General features: G+C 41.1%; 1 protein-coding gene and 1 pseudogene across 4 annotated transcripts in view; both read left to right on the plus strand.

Annotated features, from left to right (window-relative positions):
* The window catches only part of ACACA (acetyl-CoA carboxylase alpha), a 360,465-nt gene that overhangs the window by 277,095 nt on the left and 58,329 nt on the right, over positions 1-25,041 (plus strand). For all 4 annotated transcript variants that reach the window (XM_011953628.1, XM_011953625.1, XM_011953626.1 and 1 more), the window contains 4 exons: positions 3,293-3,562; positions 9,567-9,664; positions 14,098-14,218; positions 15,549-15,659. In XM_011953628.1, the coding sequence (XP_011809018.1) occupies positions 3,293-3,562; positions 9,567-9,664; positions 14,098-14,218; positions 15,549-15,659 (600 nt within the window). The remainder of the gene's footprint in view (positions 1-3,292; positions 3,563-9,566; positions 9,665-14,097; positions 14,219-15,548; positions 15,660-25,041) is intronic.
* LOC105520143 lies at positions 24,208-24,936 on the plus strand (annotated as a pseudogene).

Genomic DNA, 25,041 nt, shown 5'->3' on the forward strand with positions numbered 1-25,041 from the left:
TAAATTAATTTTCTTAAGATCACACAGTTAGTTAATATAAGTGATAGCACCTGGATTTGGATCTAAGTTTGTTGGACTCCAAAGCCCATGTTCACCTTTATATGCCCTATCCTTTGATTAGCAGTGAAATCTAAATTTTAATGTAAATTGAATAATAAATACTTTCTTAGATGTTTGTCCATCATGCTACCTCAGAACTGAATGTCTTCCAATCAGGAATCTTGCTGCACTGAGACTGGAATAACACTCTCTATTCTGTAATGGTACTTTTTAAGACAGGAGGAGGGGTCGGTCGATGAGCAACACTCTTTGGAAAGACATTGATAAAGAGTATTGTGTTCTTGGTGCTGCTGTGTTGACACCTAATTAGAAGTCAATATTGCAAGCATAATGACCTAGCCAATTGCTGAACTCACTGCCCAAGTGACACAGTTAGAGTCCCCAGGTAGTAATGAAAGATAAGAGTATTATTTGCCTGCCCAGTGCCACATGGTCACAATGTTTACATTAGCACACAAATGCTGAAGTAGATTCTTCAGGGCTTGTGTCTAATCTGCTTCTGGCCTATGTGGCTAAGGTTAATATATCATAAAATTTGGTGTAAAATCCAATCTTTCTAACTACAAATGCATTTAGAGGAAAATTGACAGGAAATAGCTTTTCCTTCCTGAAAAACAAAAGATTTGGGGTTAGGGGGGCATGTGCGAAGGCAGATAAAATATTTCTGCTCGTACAGGGATTATATTAACTAGCTTCTTAGAAACCATAACCAAAATTATCCTGAAATTTGAATGTTTGCTGTGCTATTTTTTGAATGATCTATTTTTCCTTCCTTTCTCTGTCTTTAATGCGTAGATGGAGTAATACCTTATCTCAGAAAGTGATTGGATTTTTTCCTGTGTGTTATATCCATTTTGATTTGTATTTGGCCAATGGTATGATATATTAAATAGCTTATATTTATCTGTGGGTGTTTCATATATGTATTTCCTAATACTGAGAATCACAAATAGCTGTGTAGAATGCTTCAACCAGCCTGATTACAGTGGATGTGCAATTGGATTGAGGAATGTGTACTCAGAGCTTATGATCACTGGCCCAGTTGAGTCTGGGTGATGCATGTGGCTTTCCAGGGATGCTGCTATTTACATCTGTTAATGGCCCTTCTTGATGGCCAGCTCCCCAATGAGGTGATATGCAGCAGCCTGGGGATGAGGGACCAAGGCTGCAGATGTGGCTGGGCTCCATTAGGCAGAACCAGGGATGCTCATCTGGTAGGTAGGCTTTGTGTTTGGTGGCGAGTGGTGGGGGCAAGGAGGGGGGCGAGAGACAGAAAGAAAGGGGGAAAAAAGAATGGAAAACATTACTTATCCAGGTATAGGGGAAACAGACAGGCAGACATGAAAAACTACAACTGTAACTAGAGTATGAGTGAATAGAATAGAAAAGAAATGGAACTAGCAAATATACAAGTAGAAGGATTGACTAGTTCTCATATCGAAGGGGATTAAAACAGGAGAGGGCTATGAGAATTTGGGAAGAGACATGTCATCTCTGCCTTTTAAGTCAATATCATTTATTTATGTCGCTGGCCATATGCTGCTGAACAGAGAGCAGAGATTTACATATAGTGCATCAAGAGATTAGTTCTTTCCATCCTTTGGTTTTCTGGTGCTGGGAGAAAGCAAGAGATGCTCACAAGGATGCAATGTTGAGCATTAGTAAATTCTTGCAGAAATGGAACGTACCTGAAACAAACCAGTAAGGAGTGTTTCTGCTATTCCTATCAAATGCTAGAGGACAGTACAAGGAGCCTGGATCATGAAAAAGTGTACAGTCCATGAGAAGTGATTCTTTTTCTGCTTCCTTGTGTGTTGAAGATTTCTTGGAACAAATGTCACAAAAGATGGAGATAGTGTCTGTGTTAGTCCATTTGTGTTGCTATAAAGGAATACCTGTGGCTGGATAATTTATCAAGAAAAGAGGTTAATTTGGCTCATGGTTCTGCAGGCTCTATAAGCGTGGCAACTGCATCTGTTGGGCTTCTGGTAAGGGTCTCAGGAAGCTTATGATCTTGGAGGAAGGTGAAGGGGGACCCAGCCATTACATGGTGAGAGAGGGAGCAAGAGAGAGGTGGGGGGCAAGGTGCCATACTCTTTTTTTTTCTTTTGCACTGTGATATTCTTGAGTTAATTTGAGTCACCCCTGGGTGAGAGGGCCCTGCACCTAGAAGAAGATGTTGGGCCTCTTGGTGGTGAAGTATGGCTTATGCTAACCATGCAGGACCCCGTGGGGCAGTGGGAACTTGATCTCAGAGTCATGGAACTGTTTGACCACCAGCTGGCAGCACTTGCTGACCGCAGTCTCCACTTTCATGATCTGGGTGGAGTGGGCCTGTGTGTGATGCCAGGTGCCCATGTCTCACTAGCACTGGATGACAGCACCCATGGTAGTCAAGTCCTGGTATCCAGTACATGTTATGGGTGCTGCTACAGGAGTCGTAGTGCAGCTAGATGCCAGATTTCTTCACCTGCAGGGGGGATTTCTCAAACACCTACCTACAGTAGACAATTTTCCCTGAAGACTTCTTATCTTCTTTTGCTGAGATACCAAGTACCAGAGGCGGGACTTGGCAATGACATGATTAGGTGCAAAGATTCACATACCACAGAAGGGCAGCATGTGGCATTTGGGGGTGGGCAGGCAGCAACCCACCACCTTGTACTCTCGTAGTGTGCCACTCTCTACATGCTTGCTTTCACCCGCAAAAGGCCACACTCTTTCAAACAACCAGATATAGCATGAACTCAGATCAGAGGGGAACACCAAGGTATTCATGAGGGATCCACCCCTGACCCAAACACCTCACACCAGGCCCCATTTCTAACGTTAGGGATCATATCTCAACATGAGATTTAGAGAGGACAGACATCCAAACCATATCAGTGTCTTAGTATATACGGCAGTAAAATGAGAAATTAATCAACAGTGCCATGGCATTCTTCCACATGTATCCTGAGTGCATTTAGATTTTGGCTTTTCTGCCTTCTTTAAGCAGGCCCAAAGAAGGAATTGAGACAGTTTTGAAATACACAGTAGATCAGCTGTTCTCAGCATAATCTAGCAGCATATTAGAATGTCTTTTTAGTTTCCCACAGGGAGTTTGGCTCTTTAGCAATGTGTATCTTTACATAATGGCTGTGCCTAGGTATACTCTGATACCTTCAAGGAACCTGGAAAAAATTGTGCATGTAAAAAACTTCTGTTCATTCGTTTGTTTATGCCTTTCCAGATTGGCATGGTAGCTTGGAAAATGACCTTTAAAAGTCCTGAATATCCAGAAGGCCGAGATATCATTGTTATTGGCAATGACATCACATACCGAATTGGGTCCTTTGGGCCTCAAGAGGATTGGTTATTTCTCAGAGCTTCTGAACTTGCCAGGGCAGAAGGTATTCCACGCATCTATGTATCAGCCAATAGTGGAGCAAGAATCGGACTGGCAGAAGAAATTCGTCATATGTTTCATGTGGCCTGGGTAGATCCTGAGGATCCTTACAAGGTATACACTAAGAACATATAATACTTCAAAGTGCTATATGGTTATGCTACATGTATGGATAGGTGGGGGAAAGGTAGAGGTTTAAGTTCAAAAATCACCACTTATGGTAAAAATTAAATATAAACAAAATTATTTATGAAATTTCCTTAAGACACCATGTTAGAGACAAATTATTTCTCAATATGTTCACCTGGTTTTTCTTCCAACTATGAAACAGGTTGCTGTTTCTTTGGTTGACCACTAGATGAAATAGCAGGTATGCATTTAGTGTGAGACATGCTAAACCAAAAACATCTATCTTTAAACTATTTCATTGTGGCTTCCAGGATTTATGGTCAATCATCAACAAAATCCCTTACCTCCTCATCTTCTACTCCAACCTCATTGTTCACCTTGAGATCTATCTCTCCTCTAAAGATATTGCTTCCCCTGTAGCCCTCTGGAGTACTGACTGATTTCTGTCTTTCTTTTATACCACTGAGCCTGGAAGGGGAATATTGTCCTCCTTGACCCTCCTTGCTGCTTCCGGACACCTCTCCCTTCTCTCTGAAAAAATCCCATCTTTGAATCTCATGTCATCAGACTGTGCCATACCCTCACTGTTCCTTGTGTTTCCTGATCCTTTGGTCACTCCCTCTCATTCTCTGCATCTTTTAGTTCCTGGTACATTGTCACTCTGTCCATTACTACTAGTCATGTGATAATTCTTGGTGATTGCTATATCCACATAGATGATCCTTCCCATAATCTGGCTTCTTGGATCCTTGACTCCTTTTCTTCTAATGGTTCTATCCTATACCCTAGCCCAGCCTCTCATTCCCCATAATCTCAATTTCAAGTATCTCTTTCTTTGCTGCCCCCTCCATCCTCTTTCCTGCTCTCTCTCTCTAGTCCGACAATCCTTTGAAATCATCAGGACCGTTGAGTTGAACTCATCTGTTGATCCTCCCACCTTTCTTCTGTTCTTCACTCCCTCTTTACACCTCATTTCATTCCTGTCTAGCTTAAACTCCAGGGTTAACTCCTTGATTAAGCAATATAATCACCATCTTTTCTACACCTTCAACTTTCTCTCTCAACTTGCTTCAACTTGCTCCTCTTTGCCTACTCTGTGCCTTTACAGAAACCTTGTTTAAATTCAACTCTCTCCGTTCTGCTCCCATGCCTGCACCTGCCCAGCTCAGCTTTGATGGAGAAAAAAACAGTTCTGTTGACTGATCTTACTTTAAATTCAAGCTTACCAACTTCCTGGATGACAGTTTCACATCTCTCCCCTCAAACCTCTAACATCTGCTTCCCTCTCCCCACTCTTAGCTGATATTGTCAGACCTTGCTTCCCAATATTCAAGAAAAGAGAAACAATGAGAAGAGAGCTTCTACAAGCTCCCATGTACCTGCATCCGTTGTGCCCTTACTCTTCACCTTCTCTTCTACACTTTGAATGAACAGTTCCTACTTCTGTCTAAAGCCAGTCCCTCCTCTTGTACACTTGATCTCCTTTCTTGCCAACTTAAGTGTATGATTAACACTTCTCCCTGCTCTTTCATGCATTAGCACTTTTTCCCTCTGTACTGTATCAGCCCTTGTAGCATACAAACACCCCTCCAGTCACTATCCCTCCCTTCCTTCCTTTTATAGGGAAATGTTTTTAAAAGAGTTGTTTGTTCTTGCCGTCTCCAGATGTTCTTCTCCCATTCCCTCTTGAACCCATTTCAGTTGAGCTTGCACCCTTATCATTCCACTGTAGCTGCTTTTTGTCAGGGTCACCAGTATTCCATATTACTGAATTCTATGGTGAATTCTCAGTCCTCACCTTAGTTATTTGACAATAGCATTAGCATGTGACACAGTTAGTCATTCCGTCATCCTTGAAGTACTTTCTTCTGTTGGCTTCCAAGAGCCCAAAGTCTCCTTTTTATCTTCCTGCATTTCTGGCTCCTCTTTCTCAGTTTCCTTTGCTGCCTTTCACATCTTTAAATATAAGAGTATTTCAGGAGATGATGGAAATACTCTATATTCTGACTGTGGTGGTGGCTGCTTAAGTACATACATTTGTCATAACTCATCACATTATAACACTTAAAACTGATGCATTTTGTTGCATGTAAATTATACTTCAATAAAGTTCACAGAACAACTTTATTAAAATATGAAAATCGATCCAATACAGGGGGTTTTGTGGGGCTGATGAAAATATTCTGGAATTAGTGGTAATGGTTGCACAACATCTGAATATACTAAAATTTACTGAGTTATACATTTCAAAATGGTGAATTTTGGCTGGATGCAGTGGCTTACATCTGTAACGCAGCATTTTGGGAGGCCGAGGCAGGCAGATCACTTGAGGCCAGGAGTTCAAGATCAGCCTCGCCAGCATAGCAAAACACCATCTCTACTAAAATATAAAAAATTAGCTGGTCATGGCAGCACACGTCTGTAATCCCAGCTTTTCAGGAGGCAGAGAGGCATGAGAAGTGCTTGAATGCAGGAGGCAGAGGTTGCAGTGAGCCAGGATCGTGCCGTTGCACTCAGCCTGGGTGACAGAGTGAGACTCAAAAAAACCTTTAAAAACCAAAATGTTGAATTTTTTCTCTTTTTTTTTTAAGAGACAGGGTCCTGTTCTGTCACCCAGGCTGGAGTGCAGTGGCACATTCACAGCCTACTGCGTCTTCCAATTCCTGGGCTCAACTGATCCTCTCACCTCCACCTCCCAAGTAGCTGGGACTACAGGCGCACACCACCACACCCAACTAATTTTTTTATTTTTCATAAAGACAGGGTTTTGCTATGTTGCCCAGACTTGTCTCAGACTCCTGGCCTCAAGTGATCCTCCCACCTCGGCCTCCCCAAATGCTGAGATTATAGGCATTAGCCACTGTGCCTGGCCAGTTTTTTAAATTATAAAAAAAATGTGAATGGAGACATGTCAGGAGCACAGAGGCTGCAGCGAGACCAAGAAGTTCTGGACTCCGCATTCTCAACCCCACTAGTTCTCAATGCCCTCTCACCTGGTGGTTTGGCAAGACAGCCATTATAGAAAGTAGGGTAGAAGGAAAAAAGTGATTCAAGGGCTTAGTCCCTGGACTACTCTTTTTCCTATTTACCTTCCCTTGGTGACCTCATCCTGTCTTTTTGTTTTGTTTTGTTTTGTTTTTTTGAGATAGGGTCTGACTCTGTTGCCCAGGCTGGAGGGCAGTGGTGCAATTACAGCTCACTGCAACCTCCACCTCCTGGGTTGAAGCAATTTTCCAGCCTCAACCTCCTGAGTAACTGGGACTACAGCCATGCACCAGCAAGTTCGGCTAATTTTTTTGTTTTTTTGTAGAGACGGGGTTTCGCCCTGTTGCCCAGGTTGGTCTCGAATTCCTGAGCTCAAAGTAATCCGCCCGGCTTGGCCTCCCAAACTGCAGGAATTAGAGGTGTGAGCCACCGCACCCAGCCTCATCCAGTCTTTTAAAGCTTTAAGTTTCATGTACAAGCTGATAAACGTCCAAATTTATATCTTACCCCTGAACACAAGATTCATATATCCAGACTCAACATCTCCACTTACATCTGTCTAAATGTCTGCCTAAATTGTAGCTTCTAATCTTCCTTTAATGTGTTCTTCCCACAGTCTTCTCTGTCTCAACAGATGGTACCTCTATTGTTTCATTTGTTCAAGTGAAAGACCTTGGAGTTATTCTTGACTTCTGTCTTTCTTGCATACCCCACATTCACTTCCACACCCCATTCATCCATCTAAACAGTAAATCATGTTTACATCCCTACCTTGAAATATATCTAGAATCTGAGTACTTCTATCCAATTCCACTGCTACTTACCAACAGTAGCGGTAGTCTAACTCTTCTTACCTCCATATTGCAGTACCCTCCTAATTGGTCTTCCTGCCTCTGGCCTTGCTCCCAGTCCCATTCTACACTCAACAGAATGTAGAATGAGGCCATGTGTGGTGGCTCATGCTCATGCCTGTAATCCCAGCACTTTGGGAGGCTGAGGCAGACGGATCAACTTGAGGTCAAGAGTTCAAGAACAGCCTGGCCAACGTGATGAAACCCTCTCTCTACTAAAAATATAAAAATTAGCTGAGCATTGTGATGGGTGCCTGTAATCCCAACTACTTGGGAGACTGAGGTGGGAGAATTGCTTTAGCCCAGGAGGCAGAGGTTGCAGTGAGTCAAGATCACACCACTGCACTCCTGCCTGGGTGACAGAAGGAGACTCTGCTCAAAAACAAAAGACAAACAAACAAACAAGAAAAACCAGGTAGAATGATCCAGTTAAAATATAAATCAGATCACAAAATTTTTCTCTGCTTAAAACCCTTTAATAGCTTCCCAATTCATTCAAGTAAAAGCCAAAGATCCTATAGTTGCCTACAAGGCCTTACATAGATTGGCTTTCCAGTACCACTCTGCCCTCATTTCTTGCTACAGCCTCCCCCAACCATTCCACACATTGGCTGTACTCGACTCTGCTTTCTTAAACCTGCAAAGTACATCATGCCGCAGTGCATTTGTACTTGCTCTTGCTTCTACCTCGAATGCTTTTTCCTCAGATATCCTCATGTCTCATAGCCTCAGCTCATTTAGGTCTTTACTCAAATGACACTTTTCAATGAGGCTTTCCTTGGTTATTTTTTCTAAAAGTTGGACTGTCTACCTTCTCTTTCATTTTTTTTTTTTCGTTAAACATTATTCCCATTAACATTATACATCATACATTTTACTTATTTTGTGTATTTTGCTGGCTTTCCCAGTAGGAGGTATGTTTCATAAGGGTAGGAATTCGTGTCTATTTTTGTTAATTCCTGTTTTTCCAGTGCCTAGAATAGTACCTTCTACATAATAGGCACTCAATAAATGTGTACTGACTGATGTACTAATGACACTCAGTGCTATCAAGCATTCTCAACACAAATCATGCAAGACCAATTGCAGATTTATGTCTTTTCCATGTTGTGCTCACTGTGGGACATACATTTATCGAGTTAAATGGTGGGCATAATTTCTCATAGTATTTAAAATGCTTCCCTGCGTTTACTTATTTTTCTGACTGAGTGACTAATTCACTTAAGTTAAACACATATACCATGTAACTCTATTTTGTATGTGGATGTGTGTGTAGATACATATAAATCAATTATAAAATGTTAGAATAATTGTTTAAACGTAAATGGGCATTAGGAGTTGTTTATTGAAGAAACAAAAGATCTGAGTTCAGTGTTCACTATTAGCACTGTATAGACTTCTGATTTTAATATCGAATCTCCTAGATTTGCAGTTCTCTGTTATCCCTTGCTTGTATTTATTTTGATGATCCTGTGGATTTGAGAGAGTGAAAAACAGTAATTCACATAATTCTTTAATTTCATGTTGATATCTTTAATAGAGATGTCACTAAAGATCAGAAAATGACCCTTTAACCCTGTTGAAAATGAAATGAGGCTGGGCACGGTGGCTCACACCTGTAATCCCAGCACTTTGGGAGGCTGAGGTGGGCAGATCACGAGGTCAGGAGATGGAGACCATCCTGGCTAACATGGTGAAATCCCGTCTCTACTAAAAATACAAAAAATTAGCCAGGCGAGGTGGCGGGTTCCTGTAGTCCCAGCTACTCGGGAGGCTGAGGAAGGAGAATGGCATGAACCCAGGAGGCGGAGCTTGCAGTGAGCCGAGATCGCGCCACTGCACTCCAGCCTGGGCGACAGAGCGAGACTCCGTCTCAAAAAAAAAAAAAAGAGAAAATGAAATGAATGGAATATACTTAGAATTGCAGCTATAAGATATCTTGTCTCAAGGACAGTTAGTGACTGAAAAAATAGGCACTTCCATCTTTCAAAGGAGGACTGTCTGTGCTGGTATTCTATTAGACAGTAAACCTAAGAAGTGATGTAGCAATTTAAAGCTAGCTGTGGAGCAAGCTTCATTATGTACGCTTTGCTGTATCTTCTGGTTATATGACAATGGCAAATAATGAGTTAAAAACTATTTGTGCTTCACAGGGATACAGGTATTTATATCTGACCCCTCAAGATTATAAGAGAGTCAGTGCTCTCAACTCTGTCCATTGTGAACACGTGGAGGATGAAGGAGAATCCAGGTAGGTATATATGTATTGGAATAATTTGGTCATGACTAAAGAAAGGAGAATATGGTATTTTCTTCCTTATTGTACGGCTGTTCATAACCTTGAAGAACACTGAAGATAACATAATCTAGATGTCTTAGCTTTATATCCAGCCCTACCACTTATTAGCTGAAGAACCTTGTTATTGATTGAAGTTTTTACATTTATAATACTTAAGTCATTTTAGAAAAACTGAAACATGTAAACAATTATGAAGAAAAAAATAAAAATTAGCCACAATCCTACCTTTAGGCCACGATTATGAATTTATGTTATACTCTTGCTGTCTTTTCTGTAGACTTATCTTTTTTCTATGTGATTGAGATTATAACAAGAATTTCTTTTGGCCGGGCGCGGTGGCTCAAGCCTGTAATCCCAGCACTTTGGGAGGCTGAGACGGGTGGATCACGAGGTCAGGAGATCGAGACCATCCTGGCTAACACAGTGAAACCCCGTCTCTACTAAAAAATAAAAAAATCTAGCCGGGCGAGGTGGCGGGCGCCTGTAGTCCCAGCTACTTGGGAGGCTGAGGCAGGAGAATGGTGGGAACCCAGGAGGCGGAGCTTGCAGTGAGCTGAGATCGCACCACTGCACTCCAGCCTGGGCAACAGAGCAAGACTCCGTCTCAAAAAAAAAAAAGAATTTCTTTTATAATTTATCCTTTTCACTAAAAACTATTTTTGGGAAAATTTCATATATTCTTAAAACATTATTTAAGAATATGATGCTTAATGGCTACATAGTATTTTATTATAATAAATATATTTGAACATTCAGATTAGTTCTAATTTTTCACATCCCTGGGCTGAACCCCCTTAAGGGACATTTATATAAGTTTCACATAAACTTTTAGGAATTAAAAGCTCTGATCATCCCTTTTTGCTTGATTTCTAGAAGTGAAATTACAGGTGAAAAAGTCCATTTTAAAGGGTTTTAAAAAATAATTTTAAATTGCCTTCCCAAGATTTGCATTCCTGTCAGCAGTATAGAATAGGATTTGTTTCCCTCTTTAATTTTTCTTCACCCCTGCCAACATTGATTATTGTCAACTAATAAAATGGAATAAAAATGGCAATTGTTATTTTAACTTGTATTTTTGACTCCCAGTGAAGTTGAACATTTTCATGTAATCTATCTGCAAGATTTTTAAGAATGTTAATTGCTCGGCCAGGCGTGGAGTTTCACGCCTGTAATCCCAGCACTTTGGGAGGCCGAGGCAGGCAGATCGCCTGAGGTCAGGAGTGCGAGACCAGCTTGGCCAACATGGAGAAACCTTATCTCTACTAAAAATACACAAATTAGCCAGGCCTGGTGATGCATGCCTGTAGTCCCAGCTACTTGGGAGGCTGAGGCAGAAGAATTGCTTGAACCCAGGAGGTGGAGGTTGCAGTGAGCTGAGATGACACCACTGCACTCCAGCCTGGGTGACAGAGCAAGACTCCATCTCAAAAAAAAAAAAAAGTTCATTGCCCTAATACTATTTACTGAAAATTTATTGTTTTATGTTTTTTTGTTCTGTCTACTCTTGGGCTAATACCACACTATTTAAACTATTCTAGCGGGACAAATTTTCTCACATTTAAAATTTTTCCTCAAGTATTATTGGCTACTTTTGCTTTTTTTAATGCAGAGGGTTTTTGTTTTTTGTTTTTAGAGACAGGGTTTCACTCTGTTGCCCAGGCTGGGATGCAGTGGTGTGATCATAGGTCACTGAACTCTCAAACTCCTGAGCTTAAGAGATTGTCCCATGTCAACCTCCCAAGTAACTGGGACTATAGACAGGCGCCATCATGCCCAGCTAATTTTTTTTTTTTTTCGAGATAGACTATTGCTACGTTCCCCAGGCTGGTCTCGAACTCCTGACCTCAATCCTCCTACCTCAACCTCTCAAGTAGCTGGGATTACAGGTGCAAGCCACTGTGTTTGGCTAGAGGCTCATGTTTTTCTAATTCCAAGAAAGTTTTCATAATGATTTTGATTCAGATTGCATTGAGTTTACACATTAAGAACTGACATCTTCATAATACTAACTTTCCCCAAAAAGAAACATGGTATGTTTTTCCATTTATATGAGTGGTTTTTTTGTTTTGTTTTGTTTTTATGTTTTGTAGTTTTCTTCATATAGGTTTTGCCAGAGGTTCCCAAACTTTCTTGGTTCATCGCATCCTTAGTGTCTCAGTAATTTTTTCATAGCACCCCTAGACTATAAGATACACGTAATATTTCTGCTTATTAGGTAGTTAAACAATAAGTATTTGTGTCCTAATAACTTAATAATCATTTGAAAAAATTATATACATAAATTGAAAAAATTTATTCTTAAATAATTACAGTTACTTACTAATGAGATATTTGTGTCTGCATAACATCTCAAACCTTGGAATCAGCTTGGATATAGCCACCCACATTTCTTGTTCTTCATTGAGTTTTCACAGAAACTTCAAAAATCTAGCTTTGCAAAGATAGGACATTTTCAACAGGAATGTAGCACTTTTTTTTCACTATTCTAACAAACTGTGAACTACTCTGAACTATCTAAAGCTAGTAGTTCACATAGGGTCACAGATATCACATATAATAGTGCTTCTCCCAAAAATTTAAAATATCTTGTAATGCTTCTGGGAGTTCATCATGGTGCCTTGGGGCACAATATGGTTATGGTGAGATTCTGCCAATTTCTTCATGCTTATTTCTAAATAGTTTGCATTTTTTCTTGCTACTCTGAATGGGATTTTTCCCCTATGATATTTTTTAACTCTTCATTGCTGGAATCTATGAATATTGAGTTTGTTACAGGCAAATCTGGCTGGGTCCTTGAATGTTTACGACTATATGGACCTTATACGAACAGGCACACACACACATATACGGTTAATGTAGTTAATTAACCCCCTTAAGGGACAGTAGCTTCATTTCTGACATAACTTTAGGACAGAGTCTAGATACAGAACAAAAGGAAGAACTGGGAAATTATTGGATATTAGGAGAGGCTAAAAATAGAAAGACAGCAGAATCTGGGAAGCAGAGATGCAAAGTCACAGACCAACAGCAAGGGCAAAGAAAAAGAATTGATGGAGGGCTGGAAATGAAGAAGGGAGCAGGAAAATATGGGGGCAGGAGGAAGTATTTTAAGAGCCACTATGGGGTACTTATTTATTATTTCAATTTATAAAACTATGCCCACTGCCAAGCCTTCTGGGTATAGGTGGAACAATAAATAATATATGCCCATCTCTACTTTCAACTTTGTATTTTTCCTTTCTTTTATTAGTTACATTCCCCATCTCCCATTTCCCATTATCAGCTATCACTCCTAATCCCCTGCCAGGAAGACAGATGAGTGACTCCCACTAGATCCACAGGATGCTTTCTGGACAACTTGGTCAGCATTTCACTTCTACACACATTCCACCTGCCCCTCCAGAGGACATATCCAGGGACCCTTGTGTATATACTTGATATTTATGAAGGAGTGGAAATGGGAGTTCAGTATTTTGACCTTTGCTTCATCCCACCTTAGAAGAGGATTTTTAACTTGAGAAACTAAGCTGAGCATTCATTCTCCCTACCGCTCTGTTTGGATATTCTCTTCCTATGTAAAATTGTCTAAAATTGTTCATATGATGCCTGTTGCTCATTATAGAGATATACATTGACCTTGCTTTTAAAAAACTTGTTCTAGAAAATAAGCGAGGGCATCTTAAATCTGAGGGCCATCTATAACGTCAAACCTTCTCCTTGTTTGCTTTAGTTTAACTTTCTTGTCAACCCTTAGAGGTAGATATTATTATTCCCATTTTGTAGAAGTTATTATTATCTCTAGAGTCACACTCCTGCATGTATCAGAGCAAGGATTTAAATCTCTCTGCTTGGCTGGGCGTGGTGGCTCACGCCTATAATCCCAGCACTTTGGGAGGCCATGGCGGGCAGAGTGTGAGGTCAAGAGATTGAGACCATCCTGGCCGACATGGTGAAACCCCATCTCTACTAAAAATACAAAAATTAGCTGGGCATGGTGGCACGCACCTGTATTCCCAGCTACTCGGGAGGCTGAGGCAGGAGAATTGCTTGAATACGGGAGGCGGAGATTGCAGTGAGCCGAAATCATGCCACTGCCCTCCAGCCTGCCAATAGAGCGAGACTCCGTCTCAAAAAAAAAAAAAAGTCTATCTGCTTAATTCCAGATTTTGCTCTTCCTATTAAGCCATATTGCTTCCAGGTAAAATAGGCCCAAGCTAAGAAGGAAATACATATAAATGAAGAGTATAAAAGGAAGCACATAAAGCCCTGGTATTAAATATAAGCTTTCAATGCACTTTTAGCAGACTTTTAATGGTGATTATTCTTTTAATGGCTTGTTGTTACTGTGTTTAACCTTCATAATTTGACATGGCCATATCCAATAGGTACAAGATAACAGATATTATTGGGAAAGAAGAGGGAATTGGACCTGAGAACCTTCGAGGTTCTGGAATGATTGCTGGAGAATCTTCATTGGCCTATAATGAGATCATTACCATCAGCCTGGTAAATCTTTCCAGAATGTGAAATTTTTGAAGAGTTGGCTGTGTGGCTAGGTTTATTTTTTCTCTAATCACTGCTGTTCCATCCCAAATGAGAGCATTTCTTAAAGATTGTGTGTCTACAATTTTATTTTAATCACACATGATAATAGGAAGATAGGATAATATAAATAACTGAATTTTTCAAATAAACCCAGTACTTTGTTTTAGCTTTTAGTTTAACTTCTTTTTGTTTTCTTCCTTTCTTCTCTTTTTCTTTTTTTTTGAGACGGAGTCCCACCCTGTCACCAGGCTGGAGTGCAATGGCATGATCTCGGCTCACTGCAACCTCCGCCTCCCGCGTTCAAACAGTTTTCCTGCCTCAGCCTCCTGAGTAGCTGGAACTACAGGCGCGTGCCACCATGCCCAGCTAATTTTCGTATTTTTAATAGAGACGGGGTTTCACCGTGTTGGCCAGGATGGTCTCAATCTCTTGACCTCGTGATCTACCCGCCTCGGCTTCCAAAAGTGCTGGGATTACAGGCGAGCCACCACACCCAGCCGCTCTTTCTTTTTTCTAAGAGACAGGGTCTTACTCTATCACCTAAGCAAGAGTACAGTGGTGCAATCATAGCTCACTGCAGCCTCTACCCCCTGGGCTGAAGTGATCCTCCTACCTCAGCTTCCAGGTAGCTAGGACTACAGGCATGTGCCACCACCTCCAGCTAATTTTTAAATTTTTTGTAGTGATGGGGGTCTCGCTATTTTGCCCAAGTTGGTCTTTTTTTTTTTGAGACAGAGTCTCACTCTGTTGCCCAGGCTGGAGTGCAGTGGCGTGATCTCAGCTCACTGCAACCTCTACCTGCCCGGTTCAAGTGGTTTTCCTGCCTTGGCCTCCCGAGTAGCTGGGATTACAGGCACGTACCACGATGCCCAGATAATTTTTGTATTTTTACTAGAGACAGGGTTTCACCATGTTGGCCAGGCTGGTCTCAAACTCCTGACCTCAAATAATTCGTCCGCCTCAGCCTTCCAAAGTGCCGGGATTACAGGTGTGAGCTTCCTCGCCCAGCCCCAAGGTAGTCTTGAACTCCTGGGCTCAAGCGATCCGCCCACCTCAGACTCCCAAAGTGCTAGGATGATAGGCATGAGTCATTGCACGCAGCCTGAATTTTGCATCATTGTATTTTCTTTTCTTTGACCATGAAATTTTTTTGTGTGTGTTGTTATCAAACAGACTTCATAAAAAGCAATGTTTATTTCTGTTAATTTGGATTTTACTTATTTATGCCTTAGTTCTTACAGCTTCAGAGAGGACATAAATATGTGACATGTAGAATTTATTATTTTTTAAGGTGACATGCCGGGCCATTGGGATTGGGGCTTACCTTGTCCGGCTGGGACAGAGAACCATCCAAGTTGAGAATTCTCACTTAATTCTAACGGGAGCTGGAGCCCTCAACAAAGTAAGTTTTTAGGGTTTTGAAGAAGTTTACATAGCTGATTGAAGATTATTATGTGAATTCTTAATTCAAGATCCTGATTGGAAGGAAGCAGTTCAATCCATGCCTTCCTCAGTCTATCTCTTCCCCCTCCCTCCATCTTTTCTGCCCATTGACTTGCTTGCCTTTTTATTCATTCATTCATTCATTTCATTTCTCAACTATTTTGAGTACTTACGGTTTTCTAGGCACCGTTCCAAGCCCTGTGTATATGTTAGTGAACAAACCATATAAAACCGCTGCTCCAAAGCACTTAAACGTTTCAGTGTCATTGTGGAAAGACAGAATTAATTGAACGCTTCTGTTCTGTCCCTCCTCTCCTCTCTTTTTCTTAGTCTATTAGTAAAAGATGTGAGGAGATCAGTACTCAGACATTGAGCTGTCTCTGATTCCAGCTGTGCTAGTTCCCATTTCAGACCTACATTATGAATTAGGTACTGGCCTAGGTGTTGAGACTATCAAATTTTAATGATTTTGTGAAATCTATAAATACACCTCTCAATAAGGGCACCGATGGTGGTCTCTTGTATATAGAAGAAATATTTGGCAAATATTGAGTGGGAAGATGGGTGAATGGATGCATGGATGGATTACTGGGAAAGAGTATGCATAAAGATTTATCTTCCCTTCCAAAGAAAGGTTTGTACTTCTTAAATCCAACTTTACAAGGGCTTTTCCAAAGGGGGAAAAATGGGTGGTTGCAGTCACTGTTTGTAAGAGTGAAAACTATCTAAGAATACCTGAATATATAAAGGACAGTGCAGTTCTGACATCTTTGCAAGCATAGGAAAATTATTTTCTCCTCAGGGCCAGAAAAATGTAATGGAATAGTCTGAGGCTGACTGCCCTTGTGCAACTTACATAACTTCTCAACTCCTCAGCTTTCTTATCTGTCAAAGGGGGATAATAATTTAAACCTTTAAATAATGTGGAGCTCAAATGAGAAAACATAAGTAAAAGTACCGAGTTCTACAGCTACTCAGGAGGCTGGAGCAGGAGGATAGGTTGAACCCAGGAGTTTGAATCCAGCCTGGACAATGTAGTAAGACCCCATCTCTTAAAAAGAAAAAAAAAGTACCTAGTTCTTGGTGAAAAGTGTTGGCCTGCATTAAAATTTCAATTTCCGTTCCTCTCTCTAACATGATTTGGTGATTGAGCTAAAATTTCAGTTTCCCATTCCTCGTTCCTCTCTCTAACATGATTTGGTGATTGAGCTTATGGAGTTAATACACATACTAAATTGTATCGGATATTACATTTGCTCTACTTGCGGGAACTTTTTATCAAGTCTTGACTTTCAAGTGTAAGGATAAGATAAGTGTTCTATCATTCCCATTTAGGAAAAAGTTGAAAATTCCATTGGTTTAATTAGATTTTGTGGATGTCAGAAATTAGAGGAATCCTTTGATGTGATCAGCTTGCTCTCTGCATTCATATGAACTCTGTATCCTCCTCTGGGCTTGCTTTTTCTCACCAAGGAAAGGCACAGCAGTGCTAACAGTGGCAAACTTGGCTGTCTTCCTCCCTTTTTGGAGAGTAGCCTGGAAATAAAGGTTGTGAACCACTACTGTTAAAGATTATTATTGCAGTGGGAGAAACTGCTGAGAGTCTTACGGTTGTTGTTGTTTTTTTTTAAGTTGCTTTTTTGGATACCTTCTTAGGATGAGATATTGATGAATGCTGAAGATAATTTTAGGTACCATTATCTATGAGAACAGAATATTTGAAAGATTTTAAAAATTCTGTTCTCATAGATAATGGTACTTAAAAAACCTATATTTCCATGATGTTCCCATACCCAGTCAGAGAGCTAACTTCTGAAATGTATCTTCTTATATTGAGTTTCTTTCTCCCCCCTTCCCCGATATTATATTATATACAAAGAATATTACAAAAAGCAGATGTTGGGTTTTTGGTTTTGTTTTGCTTGAAAACTTGCTAGTTGAATTTCATTTGTGCCGTGAAGAGACATTAGAGATTGATTTCTTAAAATCTGACTGAATTGTTCTAATCAAATTCATTATATTCACCTTCATAGCTTACAGGGCTGCTTGTTAAAAGAAAAGCTTAGTTACAGGGTGAAAGACAAATAAAGCTATAGCTTTAACTTACCAAACAATGCTCACTTCTAAAAGGACATGATTGTTTTTAGCTGAAGGGAGTGATCAGATACAGAGGTTACCTAATGTTGCTCTGCCTGCTTCACTATCTTCATGTCAGCTCCTCTTAAGTATACAGCTGTGCTGCTGAAGACACCCGATTTCATGCAAATTCATTCAGAATGTCCTATCAGCCCCTTTGCCTATCAGGTATGAAAAAGGAAACTACCATGCTCAGATGGCTTCCTCTGACTCACTCCTTGTGCGTGTTGCCTTTGTGTGTGCTGGTGTCTTTCTTCATCTCTGTTTGCCTTTCTTTCTGTAGGTATCTCTGTATTGTGTACTCTGGGTGTGTGCAAGTCACCCTGAGTGCATGTCTCTTTCTGTGTGGGTGCTGATCTTTCTGTCTCTTTGTGTCTGTGTCTTGCGTATGGATCCCCCTCTTTCTCTGTCTGTGTGCCTCCTTGAGTGTCCATGTGTGAGAAAGTCTTTGTGTATTTGAAACATTGTAGAGCCTCCTTTCTTAAGCCTTGGTGCTCGTAGTATGTACCTGTGTAAAGTGGAAATGTAGGAGACATATGCAAGCTTATATACAGTCTTAGACTGTAAATATTTGACCCCCACCTTTTTGAGTCTTCATCCTTTATGTTAAACATTGGGGTGAAGAATAAGGAGTGGGGGTGTTCAGAGGTTGTAGGGGGAAAAAATCTTGTGTGTGCAAGTGGCGATCCCGTTGACCCCTTTGAAAATTGAAATAATGATAATGCGTGTCTCCTGACTGCATCAAAGTATCAGCACATCAAAAGCCAGGAGGCATGAAATGCAAATGATAAAGTGAAAGCAGATGGATTGTGCATGATCGCCTGATGCCCAATGAATTTTAAAAGGTGCTGGTTTGCAGGAAGGGGGGGTTGGAGGGTTTTAGGGGGAACTGAAATAAACACGTTATCCCTGCAATTTTTTTTTTTTTTGTTCTTGATGCTCACTCCTGACGATATTTTTTCACACTTGAGTGAACACCCTCTCTCTCTCTCTACCTCTGTCCCCCTCCCCCTCCCACTCTCTCTCTCTCTTTCTGTCTCCTCTCCAACTCCCCCCCTTTGCCCCCCCCACCCCCACCTCTTACACGTCTCAGGTCATGTCGCTGCAGCTCCGGTGGAAATAATAAGATATAAACCACGAGGTTGTTATTTGCATAGAAATAGCATGGAGCCCCAGGCAGCAAGGGAGAAGGACACAGGGATCATTTGTCTAAAATTGTAATGAAAACTTTTGCTGAGGCAGAGATTTTTTAAAACTTTCTTTCTCCCTGCTTTTCCCCTTCCTTCCCCTACCCCCCAAACCCCATCATTGATTTTACTTAACATGGTTGAGTTTGAAGAGAAAAGATTGACACTCCACATATCATACTCCCATAATGCAGCAACCTGTAAATTGTTTGTTCCTTTAATAGATATGAAGCTGAAGAGACATGCGTTTTCAACCTAATACACTGCATGTGTGCGCCAGGCTTTTATGGCTATACTCCATCTTGGCATACACATGATGTTGCCTGTCGCTAGCCTGTTTTTAATTAGTTTACACCTTCCTATCTTTTGCTTCCAAAGACTCTTACTTTTTAAAGGATTTCTTTTTATAGCCAACAGTAGTAACCTTCATATAAAATAAATATTTTCTGGTGTTTTCCTGTTTTTTTACTTTTGGTGGTTTTTCTGTATACTTACATGTTTTATTCATGGACGCCATCCTTTGCCACTGTGTCTTTTATTCCAAAACCAGGAAGTGCTTCCCACCTTTGTATTTTTATCCTTTTCCCCCTGTGAACTCACTATTTGTATATCTTCTTTCCATGTCTATCTTGCTTTGTTGCCTGCAGTTATTTGTAAAATATTCAAAATATTACCCAAATTGAGAAGAGATGTAGTATCTGGATTTTATTGACGTTTGACATTAGAACTAAAGGCAGTAGGCTGGTGATTACAAGCAGCCCAAGGGGGTTTACTTGAAATTCAATCAAGAATATCTGTCTGGTTCCTTGCTATCTTCTGGAATGGGTTAATGGTATCAGGGCTATGTTTCGTAGACAGGAAGACAAAAACAGTAGAAGGGAAAGTGACTTAGTTTCATTGACAGAGACTAGATCAGGGTCAGAACATGAACTTTCATGTCCCTAAGTTTCATTGAAGAAAGCTCAGGCCTCTTTGCTTAGTGGTCTGTAAAGCCTAAAAGAAGGTGGTCTGGTTGTTTTCCTGGTTGTCCAAATGTCGTGAGAATGATGACATTAATAAGAGAAGTTTCTAGGGGCTTGCTATTTCATGTCGCTCAAGGTAGCAGATCCTAACTCTCGGAACTGTAGGCTGTGGGTGACAGATTCCTTAAAATGCCTCACTGCATGGCAGACCTGATGTGCGTGGCAGATTACCCTGCTTGAAGGGAGTCATGCTGTCCTGGCAAAGGCAGTAACCTGTGTACTTGGGGAACTAGTAAAGCTACACCTTTAAGGAGCTGAGATGATTGCAGAGTCATAAACTCTTACGTCTGTGTGCCACTGGTTATTTGCAGAGATGATCATACTTACTTTCCCTCCCCCCACCACTCTTCGTTTCAGTTTCCTTTTTATTTTTTTTTTCTCCCTTTCCTGTTAAAAGTATTAGTATGTTTAACATAGTGTTAGGTGACAGATAAGCTGGAAGAACTAGTATTGTAAAGGAACACTAATGTATACTGGAGCCTACTAGCTCTCAATCCATTGCCCCAGACTTGGGGAGAGAGAGCACATTCTGTATCCAGAGAAATAAGAATATGCAGTTTATGGTTGTCCTCTGGACATTAACTGCCTGGGAAGGTAAGGTATATGCCAAAGGCAGTGATAGATTCACCAGGAGATGATATGTGACTTTCTTGTATTTTAAAGCTCTGCTTCTGTTTTAGAAAAAAATATCCTATACTCTCATCTCCCTTAGAGAGATCAGGGCCCTATTTTCACTGAATCTGCAAGAAAAAAGAAATTATGTGATGGGTATGACTAGGGCCGTTAGTTTGGTAGGGGGCTAATTCTGCTAATCTTGCTTTTGAGACTTGGTGCAAGTAAGTTACATTTCTCTCTGGTTCTCATATACGTATTTCTCTGCAGCTATGCAGTATGAAATGTGAAGTTGTCATAGCTGACTCTGTTGGGCACAGTACCAGAGTTCCTCTCATGAGTGGGAATTGTCTGTTACACCAGGAACCTGCACTGTACAGTCTCCATGCTCACCCATGACTCTGTGACATACAACGTGAAAGTCATGGACACTCAAGAAGGGAAGCAGAGATTACTTAGCTCTCACTGTGGGGCGGGCAACGTTGTAACTTTCACATAACTTAAAGAGGTTATGATAGAGACAGCACCGGGACAAGTAAGAGCCAGAAGGGCACTGGGCAACTCTGTGCCTTGCTAAGGAAAAGTAACTAAACATGGGCAAAGGAGATCCTAAGAAGCCTAGAGGCAAGATGTTGTCATACGCATTTTTTATGGAAACTTGTTGGGAGGAGCATAAGAAGAAGCATCCAGATGCTTCAGTCAACTTCTCAGTTTTCTAAGAAGTGCTCAGAGAGGTGGAAGACCATGTCTGCTAAACAGAAGGGAAAATTTGAAGATATGGCAAAGGCAGACAAGATCCATTATGAAAGAGAAATGAAAACCTATATCCCTCCTGAAGGGGAGACAAAAAAGAAGTTCAAGGATCCCAATGCACCCAAGAGGCCTCCTTTGGCCTTCTTCCTGTTGTATTCTGAGTATCACCCAAAAATCAAAGGAGAACATCCTGGCCTGTCCATTGGTGATATTGCGAAGAAACTGGGAGAGATGTGGAATAACACTGCTGCAGATGACAAGCAGCCTTATGAAAAGAAGCCTGCGAAGCTGAAGGAAAAATACGAAAAGGATACTGCTACATAATGAGCTAAAGAAAAGCCTGATGCAGCAAAAAAGGGAGTCGTCAAGGCTGAAAAAGCAAGAAAAAGAAGGAAGATGAAGAGGATGAGGAGGAGGAAGAAGAAGATGATGATAAATAAGTTGATTCTAACACAGATTTTTTCTTGTCTATAAAGCATTTAACCCCCCTGCATACAACTCACTCCTTTTAAAGAAAAAAATTGAAATGTAAGACTGTGTAAGAATTTTTTTAAAACTGTACAGTGTCCTCTTTTGTATAGTTAACACACTACCAAATGTGTCTTTAGATAGCCCTGTCCTGGTGGTATTTTCATAGCCACTAACCTTGCCTGGTACAGTATAGGGGTTGTAAATTGGCATAAAAATTTAAAGCAGGTTCTCGTTGGTGTACAGCACGAGTAAGTTATATATGGGGATAGTAGTTTTTTCATTTTCAATTGTCTCTGATGCAGCTTATATGAAACAATTGTTCTGTTAACTGAATACGACTCTGTAATTGCAAAAAAAAAAAAAAAGTTGCAGCTGTTTTGTTGGCATTCTGAATGCTTCTAAATAAATACATTTTTTTAAAATTAGTTAAAAAAAAAAAAAAAAAGATGTTATGAGCATGGAGAGGCTAGAGCGAGGCTGCCCAGGTTTAATTCTTGGCTCTACCACCTACTAGTTGTGTGACCTCGGGCAATTTATTTAACCTCTCTGGGTTACAGTTTTATTAACTGTAAAAGAGGGGATAATAATAGTATCTATGTACCAGAGTCGTTGTGAGAATTAAATGAGCCAAAATAGGTAAAACATTGGCACTGCCATAGTCTTCTCTAAGGTGCCTTTAGGGTTCCTTCTCATTGCAATTTCTTATCTGGTTCTGGAAAGGAAATACAAACACATTATTCTCTATACTTTCTGATTCTTTGAAGGCAAAATTCCTTCAAGAAAATGTTAGATGACAGTCCTCACTTGGCAGTACATTCATGTATTGACTTTCCCAATAGAGGTATCTAACGACAATCAATGCTCTTTGGAAAGCCATTAACGTGAGAGGCATGATGTTCGGTCATGACAGGGTAGTATATATGTCAGTCATCTGTCTACAAGAGTCCCCAAGGACTTGTTGATACAATAGCTCATAATCACTCTAAGGATCAGTCTAGCAATTTGCATTTTTAAAAGTCCCTAACTACCTATTTTCACAATAGACAGTCCCTGTACTCCCATAGCTCCAGATGGGATCACTCTCCTTTCTAAGGAGGGCATTTTAGCTTCCTTTCTGAGTAATCCTTGCTTTAGCATTATGAATGAGTCCTCAGAAAGTATTGCTCAATGAACAGATCTCCCTAATATTCAAGCGCTCCCTCCCCACACATAAAATATTGGTAAATCTGGCCCCATTTAGGGGGATTGTTTTGTTTGTTTTTCATTTGATATTCCTCAAATTTGGTAGAAAACTATACCTGGTTATGTTTGACTCTATTAGTGTGCCTTAGTGACCTGCCAGCAATCCTGAGTGCTCTGGTTTGGAGATCTTACAGGGTGGAATCGCCACACAGACCTCCACTACAGAAGTTGCCTCTGACTCTGAGAGAGCCCATGCATGTATGGTGGCTTAGAGTCTAAGAATTTGGGAGACCCTACAGCAAGTACCAGTCCAGAGCTTCTGGATAAAGTGAAAGCTCTGAGATCCTGTTTGGGGCATTGAATGCAGACTCAGGAATTATCATGTTTGACAACCTATTATGAATGTGCTCAAACTTTTTGGAGTTACAGAACCTTTAGATTAAAAAAACAACAACAACAAAACTGCCAGGCATAGTGGCTCATGCCTGTAATCCCAGCACTTTGGGAGGCAGAGGCAGATGGATCACCTGAGGTCAGTGGTTTGAGACCAGCCGTGCCAACATGGTGAAACCCTGTCTCTACTAAAAATACAAAATTAGCCAGGCGTGGTGGCACACACCTGTAATCCCAGCTACTCGGGAGGCTAAGGCAGGAGAATCACTTGAACCTGGGAGGCAGAGGTGGCAGTGAGCCAAGACTGCACCATTGCACTCAAGACTGGGCAAAAACAGCAAAATTCCATCTCAGAAAAAACAAACAAACAACAACAACAAAAACTTTTGATCATTCTTCTCCCTGCCATTTACTAGGTAAGCAACTTTAGGCTTTAATCTATTTAGATGTTAGTTTCCTCTTTGTGAAATGGAAGGCATAATACATTTCCCATTTTAAAGTAGAAAATCTGATTGGTGTGGTAATCCTGTAATACCAGCACTTTGGGAGGCTAAGAAAGGAGGATGGCTTAAGGCCAGGAGTTCAAGACCAGCCTGGGCAATATAGCAAGAAGCAAGACCCCCTCTACAAAATAATTAAAAAATTAGCCAGGTGTGGGGGTGCCTGAGATGGGGAACCGTGGAACCTTTGGCAGTGGCATCCAGGACTGGGACCGAGTCTGTGAACAGGGCCTGGGCCCCGGAGAGCTCGTGGAGGAAAGGCCCAGGGCAAGGAATGGATGCCTGGTCAAGGACATGAAGATCAAGTCCCTGGAGGAGATCTGTCTCTTCTCCCTGCCCATCAAGGAATCTGAGATCATTGACTTTTTCCTGGGGGCCTCTCTCAAGGATGAGGTTTTAAAGATTATGCCAGTGCAGAAGCAAACCCACGCTTGCCAGCGCACCAGGTTCAAGATGTTTGTTGCCATCAGGGACTACAATGGCCATATTGGTCTGGGTGTTAAGTACTCCAAGGAGGTGGCCACTGCCATCCATGGGGCCATCATCCTGGCCAAGCTCTTCATTGTCCCCATGCACAGAGACTACTGGGAGAAGAAGCCCCACACTATCCCTTGCAAGGTGACAGGGGGCTGTGGCTCTGTGCTGGTGCGCCTCATCCTCGCGCCCAGGACACTGGCATTGTCTTAGCCCTGGTGTCCAAGAAGCTGCTAATGATGGCTGGTATTGATGACTGCTACATCTCAGCCAGGGGCCACACTGCCACCCTAGGGAACTTTCCCAAGGTCACCTTTGATGCCATCTCTAAAACCTACAGCTACCTGACCCCTAACCTCTGGAAGGAGACTGTATTCATCAAGTCTTCCTGTCAGGAATTTGCTGACCACCTCATCAAGACCCACACCAGAGTCTCCATGCAGGGGACCCAGGCTCCAACTGTGGCTACAACACAGTTTTTACATAAGAAAAATAAAATGAATTAAGCCTGTTTTTTTTTTTTTTTTAAGTAGAAGACTGGAGGGTCTCTTAATCTTAAATTCTCTTCAATGTCTAGTATTCTGTGATGTTATAAAGGTGCATATTGATCT

This window comes from Colobus angolensis, unplaced genomic scaffold, assembly GCF_000951035.1.
Source record: "Colobus angolensis palliatus isolate OR3802 unplaced genomic scaffold, Cang.pa_1.0 Scaffold37, whole genome shotgun sequence".
Lineage (NCBI taxonomy): Eukaryota > Metazoa > Chordata > Mammalia > Primates > Cercopithecidae > Colobus > Colobus angolensis.